This window comes from Lutra lutra, chromosome 1 (genome assembly GCF_902655055.1).
Source record: "Lutra lutra chromosome 1, mLutLut1.2, whole genome shotgun sequence".
NCBI lineage: Eukaryota > Metazoa > Chordata > Mammalia > Carnivora > Mustelidae > Lutra > Lutra lutra.
In genome coordinates, this window is record NC_062278.1 from 213,805,636 (window position 1) to 213,821,194 (window position 15,559).

The 15,559-nt window shown below is 55.1% G+C and overlaps 1 protein-coding gene across 3 annotated transcripts; it reads left to right on the forward strand.

Moving 5' to 3' along the window:
• Window positions 1–392: 392 nt before the first annotated feature.
• On the forward strand, window positions 393–15,492 carry PALM3 (paralemmin 3). 3 transcript variants are annotated; one of them, XM_047700416.1, is made up of 7 exons: window positions 393–522; window positions 9,596–9,644; window positions 10,688–10,768; window positions 11,327–11,469; window positions 11,607–11,691; window positions 13,517–13,562; window positions 13,679–15,492. In XM_047700416.1, exons 2-7 carry the CDS (start codon window positions 9,600–9,602, stop codon window positions 15,490–15,492), a joined length of 2,214 nt encoding a protein of 737 aa, XP_047556372.1. In that variant the 5' UTR covers window positions 393–522; window positions 9,596–9,599. The 3 variants fall into 3 exon arrangements, with proteins under 3 accessions (XP_047556372.1, XP_047556363.1, XP_047556380.1); XM_047700407.1 differs by lacking the exon at window positions 393–522 and adding an exon at window positions 6,919–7,147; XM_047700424.1 differs by lacking the exons at window positions 393–522; window positions 9,596–9,644 and adding an exon at window positions 9,689–9,706.
• Window positions 15,493–15,559: the final 67 nt, after the last annotated feature.

Consider the following 15,559-nt stretch of genomic DNA (forward strand, 5'->3'; position numbering starts at 1 on the left):
CCCTGGGCGTTCTGCGTCCAGCCCCGCTGATGGACCAGGGACTTCGTTCTCTTGCTCAGGGATCTCCGCGCCCTGCTCTAAAGGGGGCACGGAGACCTTGCCTCCTGGCCTGTGGATTTCGGCGTCCTGCTCTGGGGCAGGCCCCGGACTTCTCTGTCTGACCCGGGGGCCTCGGGGCCCCGCTCTTCAGATGACCCCAGGGCTCCGGTCTCTGGCCCGGGGCCCTCGGTGTCCAGGGCTGGGAGCAGCTCGGAAGACTTAGTTTCCAGCCCCGGAGTTTTGATGCCCAGAGCTCGGACACAGTGCCCTGCGCGGCACCTGTGGCAGTCACCGCCCGCGGGTTCCAAGGCGTCGCCTACAGCGGCCGTTTCTCTGACCTGTCCCTGGCCTCTAAGAACGGCCCCCCGGGGCAGGGTCGGGCACCGCCCTCTGCACCTGAAGGGAAGATTACGGCCCCGCCCTCGGGGCGGAAAGGGGCGGGGCTCGGCCCAGTACCGCCTTTCCTGCTCTGACGCGCCTCAGGTCAGTTCAGGGTACCAGACTTCTTGTAAAAGGGCTTACCTGGACTCGGCGGCAAGTCTGGGTGCCGTTCGACTCTCGGGGCGCCCCCGTGGCACCTCGTCGCTCCCACGTCCCCGGCATTCCCAGGAGGTCTGACCCCAGCCGTGCCCCTGGCTGGGTCTTTGAGCCACTGATCCTCTGGTGCCGGTGTCCTCCAAAGCCATCTTTCCGGGACCTTGCTAGCCCCGCCCAGGCCGGCGGGCAGCAACGCCCCTGGCCTCTGGGCTGTCCATCCACATTCTACCCCTGCAGCCTAGGGCTCAGACTGGAGGGGGCGCCAGGAGCCCTCTCATGGCGCGCCCCAGGCTCCCTCCCTGTTTCTGGGCTCAGCGAGGCCTCTTCAGAGAGGTGTGCCAAGGGCCGCGTCAGGCCCAGAGGCTGCTTTCCCCTCACCCCTCCTGGAAAAGTCCTCGAGGCGTCCGCGGCCAAGTGCACTTCCAGATTGAGGGAAGTGGGAGGGACTGACGCAACGCGCCCAGGGCTTAGCGGAGCAGCTGCGGTTGAAAGGCGGTCACCTTGGGCCCAGGCAGCTGGAAAGGCCCTGGAGAGGTATCTAAGCTTGCGGTATGGAGCAGCTCCCCGCCGCGGGGGCCAGATCTGTGACGTTCAAGGGCAAGACCGACGCCCCCAAAGACATTTTCTACTCTCTTCCCCCAGGCCCTCTCCAAATCTGTCCTCTGGCCCTACTTCACCATTCTGGGTTGACCAGGAAGAAAGAATAGTTACCTAGAGAAAGAGGGGGGTGGGTGCTAAACAGCTTTGGGAACCTCCAACAATCCATATCTGATAACTCCTTCCCCCAGCTCTCTGCCTACTTTGGTGACTCCCCTCCTTCCCATCCTCTCCTACCCTCTCCTGGATCCTAGTCTCCAGTTCCTCCCTCTAACCCCGTTGGCCCAATTGGAATTGGGCCTACATGGGTTCCATCCCACGCAAAACCTGAGCAAGGTACCAGTCTTCTCCAAGGCCCAGTTCTCTCGTCTGTAAAATGGGGAAAGCAGTACCTACTCCCTTGGGAGGTAATGAGGATTAAAGCTATACTTCTGGAAAGAGCTGTCTATAGTGTTCTCTCCTCTTCATCACTTCCTGTTCCTCTTTGGTGGTGCTAACAAGGCTCCTGGTCCCACCATCCCACTGAGCCTTTTCAGTCCAAGGACACTGATGGACTTCATTTGCTGGATCCAGTCACTGGTTCCTCCCTGACTTCCTTTCCACTAGCTCCTTGGTCTCCAAGGACACCATCTTCTCCTGGTTTCCCTCCTATCTCGCAGGCATTTCTCTCTCTCTCTCTCTTTAAGGATTTGACTTATTTATTTGAGAGAGCGAGAGCACAAGCAGGGGAGCAGTGGCAGGCAGAGGGAGAAGCAGGCTCTCTGCTGATCTAGGAGGTCAATGCAGGACTAATCCAGGATCCTGGGATCATTACCTGAGCCAAAGGCAGACTCTTAACTGACTGAGCCACCCAGGTATCCCCTCCCAGGCATTTCTTCTCAGGCTTCTGTTGCACCTGCATTACAGGTTTTCTTTCCCTCTGGTTTCCATGGAGTTGGCTGATGAGAGAGAGGGAAGTGCCTGAGTCCTTCCCCTTCTGGTAGCCACTCCACACAGCTCTGTCTCCAAAGCCAAGGCATGGAAACAGCCCCTGGCTGTTACTAACCCAGATTGTCTTCTTCGTTTCCTTTTCTTTTTTCTTTTTTTTTTTTTAAGTTTATTTATTTATTTAAGTAATCTCCACACCCACTGTGCGGCTCAAACTCAACCCCGAGATCAAGGGTCATGGGCTCCTCTGGCTGAGCCAGTTAAGGGGGGGCCTCCCAACACCTTTATAACCCAACTCTTTACCAAGCTCTCATCAGTTACTTAGTGTGAGCACACGATCTCTTTCCTCCCAGCACTCAACCCCTAACCAATCCCTACCTCATACTTTAAACGTCATCTCTGTGCTGGTGTCTCTCAAATTTATATCTCCATCTCTAACTTCTCCTCTGGGTTTTGGACTCCTCTCCAACACTCTTAGTGTAGTAGGTGTCAAACTGAACACTTTTAAAAAACTGAACTCTCGGATCCCCCCAGGTCTCCTCACTATGTGTGGCAACTTACACAGTTTGTTTTTCATGCCCCAAACCTGGGAATCTACCTCAACCTCTCTCAGCCCTGCTCCAATCCATCCATATGTTGGATTGCTGTTGGATCTGCAGGCTCTGCCCCCAAAACATATCCTGAATTTGTCCACTTCTCTCCACCCTTACTTATCCCAGCCACTTCAGCGTCCCTCCAATGGCTCCCCATCACACTCAGAAGAAAAATCCAAATTCTCTCCTCTGACCCAGAAGGCCCTGCCCACTTCTCAGATCTCATCTTCTGACACTCTCTCCCTCACTCCTCCATTCCAGCCTTTGTGCTTCCCTCAAACCTCCCTGCCACCAAGTGCACTCCTACCTCAGGGCCTTTGCACTTACTTGCCTTTTTCTCTGCTTGGAATGGCTCATCACATGGCCGGCTTCTGCTATGTGGGTCTCGACTCGAATATCACTTCTTTAGACAAATAGTCCCTGATCACCCAGCCTGCATCACACACAGCCCTTCTCCATAACCCTAACCTTGCTATTCTTTTTTTTTTTTAAATTATTTATTTGACAGACAGAGATCTCAAGTAGGGGGAGAGGCAGGTAGAGAGAGAGAGAGAGAGAGAGAGAGAGAGAGAGAGAGAGGAGGAAGCCGACTCCCTGCTGAGCAGAGAGCCCAATGCGGGGCTTGATCTCAGGACCCTGGGATCATGACCTGAGCTGAAGGCAGAGGCTTTAACCCACTGAGCCACCCAGGCGCCCCTAACCCTGCTACTCTATACTCACCTTATACAGCAATGATTATTAATTGCCTTTATTTGTATATTATCTCTCTCCTCCCCACCACCGAAAGTGAGTTGTCTTACAGCATTTTCTGTTTGGTCACCCCTAGACCCAACTACCCCATGCCTAGAACAGTGGCTGATACAAAACAGTTGCTTAAGAATTATTTAATGATACGCACGAGGTGTCTACCCCAGTGCTGGGAATAAAGAAACAAATCAGATTTGGAAGGTGCAGTTGCATTTGGGAGACAGACACAATGGTAAATAGAACAATCTTGTTTCATTGTGGAATACGGGACAAGAATACAAAGGGAAGTCCACATACCATACATCTCAATATTTAACAGTTATAACATTAAATTACAAACAATTAAATGAAGTATATTCTCAGAGCACCTGAGTGGCGCGGTCAGTTGAGCCTCCAACTCTTGATTTTGGCTCAGGTCATGATTTCAGAGTTGTGAGCTCAAGCCCCAAGTCGGCCTCTGTGCTCAGTGAGGAGACTGCTTGGGATTCTCTCTCCCTCTCCCTCTCCCTCTGCCCCTCCCACTTGTGTGCATTCTCTCTCTCTCTCTCTCTCTCAAATAAATAAATAGATCTCTTTAAAAGATACATTCTCAGGGCGCCTGGGTGGCTCAGTGGGTTAAAGCCTCTGCCTTCCGCTCAGGTCATGATCCCAGGGTTCTGAGATAGAGCCCCGCATCGGGCTCTCTGCTCAGCAGGGAGCCTGCTTCCTCCTCTCTCTCTCTGCCTGCTTGTGATCTCTGACTATCAAATAAATAAATAAATTCTTTTAAAAAAATAAAAAATAAAAGATACATTCTCAGGGTACCTGGGTGGCTTAGTCATTAAGCATCTACCTTTGGCTCAGGTCATGATCCCAGGGTCCTGGAATCGAGCCCCACATTGGGCTCCTTGCTCAGCGGGAAGCCGCTTCTCTCCCTCTCCCACTCCCCCTGCTTGTATTCCCTCTCTCACTGTCTCTCTCTCTCTGTCAAATAAATAAATAAAATCTTTTTTTTTAAGATACATTCTCTCTTCCAAAAGGCAGAAACAACCCACATGTCAATCAACAAATGAATAGATAATATGGGGGGTAGCTCCCCAAAATGGAATATTATTCAGGGGTGCGTGACTCACTAAGTAGAGCATGTGATTATTTATTTATTTATTTATTTATTTGTCAGAGAGAGGGAGAGCACAAGCAGGGGGAGAGGCAGACAGAGGGAGAAGCAGGCTCCTTGCCAAACAAGGAGCTGGATGTGGGACTCAATCCCAAGACCCTGGGATCTCGACCGAACCAAAGGCAGATGCCCAACGGACTGAGCCACCCAGGCGTCCCAAGCTTGCGACTCTTGATCTCAGGGTTGTGAGTTCAAGCCCCATGTTGGGTGTAGAGATGACTTAAAAAAATAAATCTTAAAGAATAAAAGAGTATTAGTCAGCCATAAAAAGAATGAAACACTGACACATACTACATTGTGGATGGATCTTAAAAACATTATGCTGAGTTGGGGCACCTGGGTGGCTCAGTTGGTTGAGCATCTGCCTTCAGGTCAGGTCATGATCCCAATCCTGTGTCCTGGGATTGAGTTCCACATTGGGCTTCCTGCTCAGCGGGAAGTCTGCTTTTCCTCTCCCTCAGCCCCTCCCCCTGCTCCTGCTCTCTCTGGCTCCCCCCCCCCCCAAATAAATATTAAAAAAAAAAAAAAAAAAGCATTGTGCTGAGTGAAAGAAATCAGACATACAAAATACCACACAGTATATGATTCCATTTATATGAAATGTCCAGAATAGGTAAATCTACGGGGACAGATTGGCGGTTGCCAGGGCCTGGGGGAAGGGGAATCAGAAGAGACCGTGAATGGGCATGGGGTCTCCTTCCAGGATGATGGAGATGTTCTGGCCCCAGAAGGGATGACTGCACAGCACCGTGAGGGTACTAAATGCCACTAATGGTAAATTTCATATGTATTTTACCATAATTAAAAGCCAATTTAAAAAATGTGTTCTCTCCTCCTATCATGGCAAATGTACTTTCAGAATGACTTAGAAGGCCAGGTTCAAATGAAAACATTTTGAATCCCTAGGAGTCTTGTACTAGATCATGGGGTGCCGGGAAACCCCAGCTCTCAGTCTGGCCCCCTTGACTTCATGCCTTCAACTCTCTTCTGCATAGCAAAGAGCCTTGTGCCTGCTCCTGGGGACCCTGTGCACCCTGTCTAAGCTTGACCTTCACCCCTCTGCCAATGGCTGCCCTTGATGACTTGTCAGGCTGGGGGTAGGGGTAAGGTGCACCCTGGCTGCATGGACAGCATTTGAGAGGCAGAGGCCTTATTGATGAGCTCAGGACCATTTGGACAGGGAATTCTGGGGTCTGAGTACCCCAAGTAAGATGTAAAAGAGGGAGGGGAGAGTTAGGTAGACACATTCCCTTTGTCACATGGGGAAGGTCCAAGCTGGGGCAAGGTCCTTTCTCACTGAGGCTCATGTCAAATTGCACAGCAGAGGTGGGCACCTGGGTGGCTCAGTCAGTTAAGCATCTGCCTTGGGCTCCTGGGATCTTAAAAACATTATGCTGAGTTGGGACGCTTGGGTGGCTCAGTCGGTTGAGCATCTGCCTTCAGCTCAGGTCGTGATCCTAATCCTGTGTCCTGGGATTGAGTCCCACATTGGGCTCCCTGCTCAGTGGGAAGCCTGCTTCTCCCTCTCCCACGCCTCCTGCTTATATTCCCTCTCTCACTGTGTCCGCTGTGTCCGTCTCTGTCAAATAAATTAATAAAATCTTTTAAAAAAAATTGTATCGCAGGACCAGGACGGTGATGGGGGGAGGACTGGGAAATGAGTCTGGAAAGTAGGAGATGATTTCCCCAAATGGAAAAGGGTAAATGAGGCATGCTGTTTCCTGAGAAACGGGGTGCTGGCCCTTTAAGAAGAGGATAGGTAGGATAGAACAGGAACCCTGAAGATTTGTGTAGGAAGTGTTCTGGACCTTTCTCACCACTGCTCTACCCCTAACTCTTATAACCCCTAAGGGGTGTCAGGGTCCTGGAGGCCACTTGGTCTAATTCTCCCATTTCACAAAGGGCAAACCACGTCCTAGAAACCTGGGGCAAGTCAACCACAGTTATCCAGGGGCCAGGCCTGCTGGTTCCCATAGTGCTCAGCCTCTGGTCTCCAGAAACCCTTAGCCGGATCAGTCCCTCCCTCCCCACCCCAGAGCCAGGGTCCAAGAAGGGGCGATTAGTCATTTATAAGAGTATCCCACATGTGTGATGTGCCACGTTGGTGACCCTTGGTGGGCAGCTGGACTTAAGGCATCTGGGGTGCCAGGGACAGTTGCCATCCTCTGGAGGGGGTAAGTGACTCCCCATTCTCACCCACACCCTGCACCATGCATGTGAGAGGGTGTTTGCTACGAGCCAGCCAAGTGCAGCAAGGAGGCCAGTGGCTGGTAAATAATTTATCAGGACAGCTGATAGTACCTCCCCAGAACTGCCCGCCAGCCCCCAGCCCCCCTCGCGCCTCGTGCTTGTGTTTCCTGCCTCCTGGCCCAAACCAGCTGGACCAGCTCTCCCAGTGCCCTCCTGCAGCCCCCCCTTCCCACCAGCCAAGTCACAGCATCCAGGGACCTTCAGGCAAACGGGTGGTGGGTCCTGATCCTGGAGACCTGAAGGTGGGCTTCTGGGCAGAGATGGCCCTGCAGAGCCAGATGTGGTCTCCAGCCACACCCATGTAAGTGTCCGGGGTCGGGGGTGGGGGTGGCTGGTGGGCAGGGTCTGAGAGGGGTTCTCTGGAGGACACTGGCCTTTCCGGCAGGGTGGGGAGAGGTGAGAGCTCCAGCCTGGCCTCTCTAAGGGCCCTAGGGGGAATGGAGAGAGGCCACCAAACCCGCAGGCTCTTCATGTCCCCCTCTGCAGAGAGTCATGTGGGAAATGTGGACCCCCACCTCCTTTTTTCAGAGATTTTCTGCAGGCAGTCTTCAAGCTCAAAGTCCAGCCTGAGGGTGGGGCTATCACTGAGGGGGACAGTGGCGGGAAATACCAGGGTCCCTCATTCCCATGTTCTGCCTCGAGAAACATCCCTCAGTGTCCCGGGTGAGAAGAATTGCTTGAGATATAACAGAAAAAGTTAACAGCTCCTAAACTGGGAAAGATGATGGCAAAATCGGAACCTTAGTTCCTTAGTGAAATGGCCACCAGCTGTTCCTGGTGACAAAAAGCCACAGCCACAAACACTGTTCTTGTAGAGTTGGAGATAAACACTATCAAACGGGGTGTGCAGAGGATTTTAATATTCAAGGTTTGAGGGCATTTTAAAGTAAGAGGGGGGAGGGGCTCCAGAGGTTTGTAAAGAGTTCTGGGTAAGCGTTTCCCCCCAGGGACCCCAATTTGGTTGCTCACTCTTTTGGGTCCCCCGTTGCATTATTCACCAACTACAAACCTGGTTGCTTAGCAATGGGAACCCGATCTCCACACACCTCTCCCCCAGCAAGGAAGAGGCAGGGAGATTACATCTTGGGAATGGGACAGCAGAAGGGGGAAGTTTAGCCCTCCCCCAAGGGCAAACTTATTAGCAGGAGGCCTGGGCTCCCTTTGGGATACCCTATTAAGCATGACATTAGCCCCCTAGGTCAACTGAAATCGGGAACCCCCAGGCTGATCTCTGGCCTCGTGGCTGCCAAGAAGAGGGTGCCTAGACCCCTCTTACCTGCAGTGTTCCCAATGTTTTGGGCCTGAGACCCCTGAGTTCTGATCGCCTGACTCAGTGATCTTAGATGAGTCTTTTCACCACTTCTTGGAGCCTCAGTTTCCCCATCCATAAAATAGAGACAATGGTACTATTGCCTCCCAGGATCACTGGGAAGATTAAATGAATTGCTAGAGGCAAAGCATTTAACAGCACCTGCACACCGTACGTGCTGGCTAATCATGGTTGGCTGGTTTTATTCTCAGAATAGCAACTCAGTGAAGAGTGGACTAGTGTCTCAAGATCAGGACAGGGAGGGAGAGGCAGAGGTGACTGTGGGAGTCTATCAGAAACCCTCTAGAGCCCTTAGAGCACTATAGGTAGTAAGCCCTGCATTATTATGTCTTCATGGTGTGGCCAGGGAGGATTTGGGAGGCCCCAGCAGAGTTTGGGCAATGTGGCTAATGCTCACCCAATAGAGTTAGTGCTCAAATTAATAAATGTTTGAGGGCTTGTCCTGTGCCGTCCTCCCAGGGCTAAATATCAGGGACACCAGGTAAATAGATAGATCCTTCCAGTTATTGTCCTGTGAAGCCCATTCACATAGTGGGCACTTAACGCACATCTGTGTATAGGTTCATGTGACAATGACTGTCCCATAGGAGGGGTGGCTCTGTAGGCTGGGAAGCAGGAATCGTGGGGTTCTGCATGGAGGTCAGTCATGGGGTGAGCTCAGGTTAAACCTTAAACACCAAGACCCCTCTGCCTCCTCCCAGCTCAGAGTCCAATGCTAGGCTACATGACCTGGTAACCTTTGCTCCCAGGGAGGGGAGTTGGCAGGTAGCTCCAGAGTTACCATGGCAGTGGCATGTGTCCACCTTGGGATGGACACTTTTCTCCCCAGATTCCCTCATCCCCCAGGGCTGAAGGTATCTTGGGTAGGAGCCGAGAGGTCTGGAGAGGGTGTGGAATTGGAAAGAGACACACAGCATGTTAGGGGCCTGGCAGGATTTGAGTGTCTGTAAGACAGCTTGGGACTGGTTCTTATAATTAATCATAAACATTATTAATCACGGGAATTACTAACATTATTAATAATAAATGACACTACTGTTTTTGGAACCCTATGTCCTGTTTTTTCCTGCATGGATATTTCCTTGCAAGGGCACCCCTCTGCAAGGTGAGAATCAAGCTATCCCAGCCTATTTTACAGATGAGGAAACTGAGGCTCAGAGAGGAGATGTCAGGCCTAGGAAGAGCGTTAGCTTAACTTGTCATGGTCTCTGCTCTCCCCCCACCCTCCAAAGAACCCCTGAGCTCTCCCCCAACGCCTTTCAGTTGCAAAGGGGAAATAGAGGAAAATGCCGGGCTTCGGGGCTTCGGTTGGTTTCCAAGCAGCTCAGGGATCTTGGCTCAGAGAGGGGCATTCAGGAGGTGGCCATGCGGGCCTGGCGCTGGGAGACCCCCTCCGCAGTCTCTGCCTTTTCCCCACAGGCCCATGGCCGAGAGCTCCCTCTACCGGCAGCGGCTAGAGGTCATCGCTGTAAGTGAAGCCCTCCTACCGCACTCCACCCGGCGTCCTGGGCCCTCCTACTCTTGTCCCAGGTCTCTTCCTCAACTCTCTCTCAATCCCAGAAGCAGGCTTGACGCTGTGAAGTGTGTGTACGTTGGGGGGGAGAGGGCGGGAAGGCACCCTCAGCTCCAGCCCTGCCCAGGGCACCCCACCTAAATCCTCAGGCCCCTCTGCTCCCTAGTTCGTCTATCTGGCCACCACCACCCCCAGAATGGTGAGGTTGTGTACCCCACACTCCCAGAATCCACATCCGATGCTCCATTTTGAACCCCTGTCTCCCAAACACCCCATGTCTGAACCCCATCTCTTAGACCCTCATCTCTGGATCCTCATCTCTCTAGATCCCATCCCTGTGAACCCCCATCTTATTAATCCCTATGTCTCTGATCTCCCCCTTCTGCACCTCATCTTTCTGGACCCCATCTCTACACCCTGGTCTCTCTGAACCCCCATCCTCCTGACACCCATATCTGTACCCCATCCTTCTGAACCCCCATCCCACTAACTCCCATCTCTCAGCCCTCGATTTCCATCTCTCCGGACACCATCTCTACGCCCCAGTCTCTCTGGACACTCACGACGGCACCTCTCCGGACCCCCCATCGAACTAATCCCCTCCCTCTGATATCCATATCTGGACCCCCATTTCTCCGAACTCCTCTCTCTGTAACTCCGTATCTCGGACGCTCACAGCCCGGTCCCCCTTGGAGATCTCCATTCCAAGGCCCCGTCCCCACCCCCTTCCACAGACCCCCATTCCGCGCGGGCGAGGCCTCCGCAGCATCCCGGGCGCGGCCGGCCCCGCCCCCGCCGCCCCGCCCCCACCCGCTGCTGAGTCAGCGCCTCCGCAGCCCCCTCCCCGCCCGGGGCCCCGACGTGCGCTCCGCGGCCCCGCCCGGCTCTCAGCCCCGGGAGCCCCGGGAACCCCCGCGAGCCCCGCGGCGGAGGGAAGGCGGAAAGGGAGGCGGCGGCCCCGCCCGGCCCGCGGGCAGCTCCCGGTCCTCTGTGCGCAGGAGAAGCTGCGGCTGCAGGAGGAGATCCGCGCCGCGCGCCGGGAGCTGGAAGAGGAGAAACTCCGCGTGGAGCGGCTCAAGGTTGGGGGCGGGCAGGGGCGCCTGCCCAGCCTGGGCAATGAAGTGGGGGTGCCTTTGAGAGTCAGTTTTGAGGGAATCATAGGAGCCTGTGTCCAATTTGGGGGAGCAATTGGGGGCATGGGTTCCAGCTTTGTGGGGGGGGGGCATTTTTCCTCAGCCTGGGAGGGTAGGTGGCGGTGGTGGTGATGGGGACATTTGTACCACCTTTGGTGGCAGAGTATGGGAACAGTGAAGGTGTTTGCCCATCTTGGGTATAGGGAGGGGCCAAAAGCGATTTCACCTCTGGGGGCGCCTGTCCCATGCTGGAAGGGGTGGGGAGATGATGGGTGTTTTGTTCTAGGCTGGAAGAGCTATGGGCTGGTAGTGGGGGTGTCTGTCCCACCTGGCAATATTGGGGGTGCACAGTGAAGGCATGTATCATATCCCACCCTAAGGAGAAATGTCTGCCCCATTCCGGGTGGTTTTGGGCAATAAGAAATCTTCCCAGCCCTGGGGATTAGGAGGGTACCCGACATGGGGTGGGGTAGTCATTATGCACAGCTACCTTCCCATGCCCAGAGGAAGTCTCTCCGGGAGCGCTGGCTAATGGACGGGGCGGCTGAGGGGACGGAGCGGCTGGAGGACTCCACCTCGAAAGACCCCCAGTCGCCCGAGGGCCAGGCTCAGGCCCGAATCCGGAACTTAGAAGACAGCTTGTTCACGTGAGTCAAGCCCCTGCCAGCCTGGCTAGGCCAGGTCCCCAAGTCCACCCCAAGAAAGCGGCAAAGGGGGGCGGGGGGGGGGGGGGAGGGGCATTGAGCCTGGGGTCCTGGCTCCCAGCAGCTCCTCTCTTCCTCAGACTCCAGTCCCAGCTGCAGCTGCTGCAGAGTGCGTCCACAGGTGCCCAGCACAAACCCTCAGGGAGGCCCACCTGGCGCAGACAGGTGAGGGGCTGGGGAGCCAATGGGTGCGGGGGGAGGCAGCCAGCAGGGACAAAAGCACGATTTCTCCAAGGGCAGTTTAACCACTGAGTCCTCTGCTATTGCTCAGCTCTGTGGTCTTGGACAAGTCGCATTCCTTGCTCCAGCCTCACTTTCCCTATGTCCAAAATGAGAACAGCAGCAGCACAGGGTGGGCAGAGGTGAGGGGGTGGGTCAAGAAGATCATGGCTTCGCACCAGGAACAGGCCCGAGGAAGAATTCTGCCATAGGATTGCTCTTATGGCCAGAAGGAGGAATGTGGTGGGAAAAAGCCCGGGGGGGGGTGGTCAGTGTTCATGGAATGTGGCCTCAGAGTGGGAAGTGGGTCACCATGAGATGCTCTTGTGATCGGAGACATCCACACGGGCTTTTGTTTTAGCAGCACTTTTTTTTTTTTTTAAGAATTTATTTATTCATTTGACAGAGAGAGATCACAAGTAGGAGAGAGGCAGGCAGAGAGAGAGAGAGAGAATGAGGAAGAAGCAGGCTCCCCGCCCAGCAGAGAGCCCGATGCGGGGCTCGATCCCAGGACCCTGAGATCATGACCTGAGCCGAAGGCAGAGGCTTAACCCACTGAGCCACCCAGGCGCCCCGTTAGCAGCACTTTTATTAAGATACGGCCTGCATGCTACACAACACACAGGCTTTTGACAACCTTACATTAAAATCTGGCTCTCTGGGTTCTCCCCGAAGTCCAAAAATCTGCCAACATTTGTGCCCGGCCATAGGGAAGAGCAGGAGCCACAACCCCTGGTCTCCCTGGTGCCTTAGCTTAGCTCCCAGGTGCCCGTTTCAGGGCACAGAGGAAGAAGCAGACTTGTTTACAGATGTGGGAAGCAGCACTTGTTGGGTTTTAAGCATTGGCTGGGAGTTCCTTGCCAGAGAGGCGCAAGGAAGGATTCCTGGCCCATGGGAGCTCACCATCCAAGAGTCTGTGATGGGGGGAGCCCTGGGCAGGGGAGGAGCATGGAGGAATCACCTGAGTGAGGTTGGGGGTTCAGGGAAGGCTTCCTGGAGGCAGTGCCATATATTTTGAATCTGAGTGGGAACCAGGCAAGAGTGGAAAGGGAATTCCAGGCAGAGGAAACAGCCCACATAAAGGCCTGGAGGCTGGAAAGGGAATAAGATGGGAGAACTATGAGGAGATCCCTGGGGCTTGGCTGCCCCTCCACTCCCCTCCCTGAGCCCATTTTCATACTTTCGCACTGTCCCTCCCACCCCCGCCCCACTCCAGCTATGCTGAGCCTCTTTTCTAGTCCTTGAACTTGTGTAGCTCATTGTAGCCCCAGGGCTTTTGCACTTGCTTTCTCTTCTGCTTGGAATGCCCTTATGTACCTCTTGACTCAAGGCTGGCTCCTCCTACCCTTTGGGTCTCTCTCTGTTCAGTGTCACTTCCTCAAGAGCCGCTCTTCCTTTTTTTTTTTCTGCCATAGTCTTTCTCACTCCCTGGCATTACATATTTATTTGTGTTTTTGTTTATACCTCACCCCCCCTGGAATGTAAGTCCCCAAAGCAAAAGGCTTAAGTGTCCCTTGTCCATGGCAATCTCAGTAGGTGACAGAGTAGGTCCCTAATACAGAGCTATTGGCTCACAGACACAGTATTGATAAGCACCTAACTGTGTGTGAGGCCCTGGACCAGGTGAGGAAGGCTGAGGGTTTGATCCTGAACGTGATGGCAGGGTTGGGGGGTGCATTGAGGGTGCTTGAGCAGGGGAGGGTACCCGCATGCAGGGAGGCTGGAGGTGCAGACACGGGCTGGCCTGACCTTGTCTCTGCCATCCCTGCAGGGTCACCGACCTCTCTCCCAACCTACTGTGGAGGCAGGTCCCACAGGTGGGTACTTGTGCTCCAGGTCTGGGGGTCCCAAGAAGAGGGGCCTGAATCTGGGGGGCCAGAATCTCACTCTGTCGTCCCCTGTCTCCTCTCCTTTCCTCCTCTCACTCCCCAAGACCATGCTGATCTGAACAAGAGAGCCTCCCTACCAGCTGGACCAGTGGACACATCTCCAGAGTCCCCCTCAGAAGCCAGAGATGAGGCTGTCAGGGCTCTGTCAGCCCTGAGGCTGTTCCCTGGGGCAGCAGGGGCCTCCTCAGAAGCCAATGGCCCCTGCCCTGGACCCAGCCCCCCTCCAGAGCAGGATCCTAGTCAGGCGCTGGCAGCATCCAAGGGAGGCGTGGACGAGGCCAAAGGGGGTGTGGTGAAGGTGGTATGGGAGGGGCTGAGGGCCACGGAGGACTGTGCCACGGCGGCCATGGGCCCAGAGCTAGAGGCTAAGGTAGAGGAGATGGTGCTGGAGGCCATTGGGGACAGGCAGGAAGCTAGCTGCCCAGAGCTCCCATCCTGGGTGAAGGAGGACAGGGGCATCGTGGAGGTGGTCTGGGAGGGGGTGGGAGGGCCAGACAGTGGGGACTCAGAGGCCACAGGGGAGCTGGATAGGGGCCTGAAGGTTGCGCAGGCCAGCTCACCGAGGCTTCAGGTGAGACTAGAAGGAGCAGCTCCTGGAGAAGGAGGTGTTCCCAGGGGCAGCCCTGACGGTGATGGGCCAGGGGGCTCTGGAGGAGAGGAGGGGTCTTTCATTTGGGTGGAGAGGGTGACCCTCAGCGAGGACTGGGAGGAGCTGGGGGTGGAGGGATTGGAAGGGCCCAGGATGTGGGGAAAGGGGGGAGGACCCGAGAGTCCACTGGGGGCAGAGAGGGTGGCAGGGGAGGAAGCCAGGGAGGCAGGGAGCGGCCAAGCAGAGGAACCAGTGGGTGGAGGAAAGAAGTGGAGTGAGGAGAAGGTAGGGATAGAGGAGGAAGGAGCAGACATGTCTCTGATGGGGGACAGGGAAGGAAGCAAGGACTCCTTGGAAGCAGAGAGGAGGGGGGGTGAGGACAAGCTGGGGACAGAAAGGGAAGCAGCTGAGGAACTGTTGTCAGTAGCAAGAGAGGCAGTTGAGGGACCTTTGAGGGAAAGAGGCGAGGAGCCATTGCAAGTAGAGCTGAAAAGTGCAGAAGAGCCAGAGGCAGAGAAGGAAGATGAAGAACCATTGGGAGTAGAGCAGAAAGGAGATGAGGAAAAGCTAGAGGTGACTGAAGAACCAGGGGTGTTGGAAAGAAAGGAAGGCGAGGAGTCACCGAAGGTAGAGAGAACAGGAGGTGAGGCGCGATTGGAGGCCGAGAAAGGGGGAGGTGAGGCGCCACTGGAGGGTGAGAAAGGAGGAGGTGAGGAGTCACTGAAGGTAGAGAGAACAGGAGGTGAGGTGCCATTGGAGGCTGAGAAAGAAGGCGAGGAGTCACTGGAGGCTGAGAAAGGGGGAGGTGAGGCACCATTGGAGGCCGAGAAGACCCAAGCGATCAAGGAAGATCTGAGTCTGGAAGAGCAGAGAGAGTCTGAGGGCGGACAGGAATGTCAGGCAGAGGAGGTGAGTGAGGCAGGGGCTCCTGTGGGGGCCAAGGAAGAGTCAAGGCCAGAAGAGGAAGATCCACAGCTCCAGGAGAAGCAGGAAGGCTCCCTGGAGGAGGGATCTGTAAGGCCCCAAACCCCTGCTGAGGGCCAGAGCCCCTCGGGGGACGCCACCCCCCTCCTGGCAGAGACCCCAGCCCCAGAGCAGCCTGCCGAGTGCCAGCCACTGCTTCGGGCGCAAGGGCCTCGGGCCAACCCCAGTGCCCGGCCTGTGCCCACCTATGCACCTGCCCGGCAGCCCGAGCCGTCTGCCCCTCCCGAGGGCGAAGAGGCAAGCGGTCCTAAGCAAAAGACGTGCCAGTGTTGTGCGGTCATGTGAGCCCACGCCCTCCACCCCATGTCCGGCTCCTCTCACAGCTACCTCGGCCTCTTGGCATCCAGCAGCG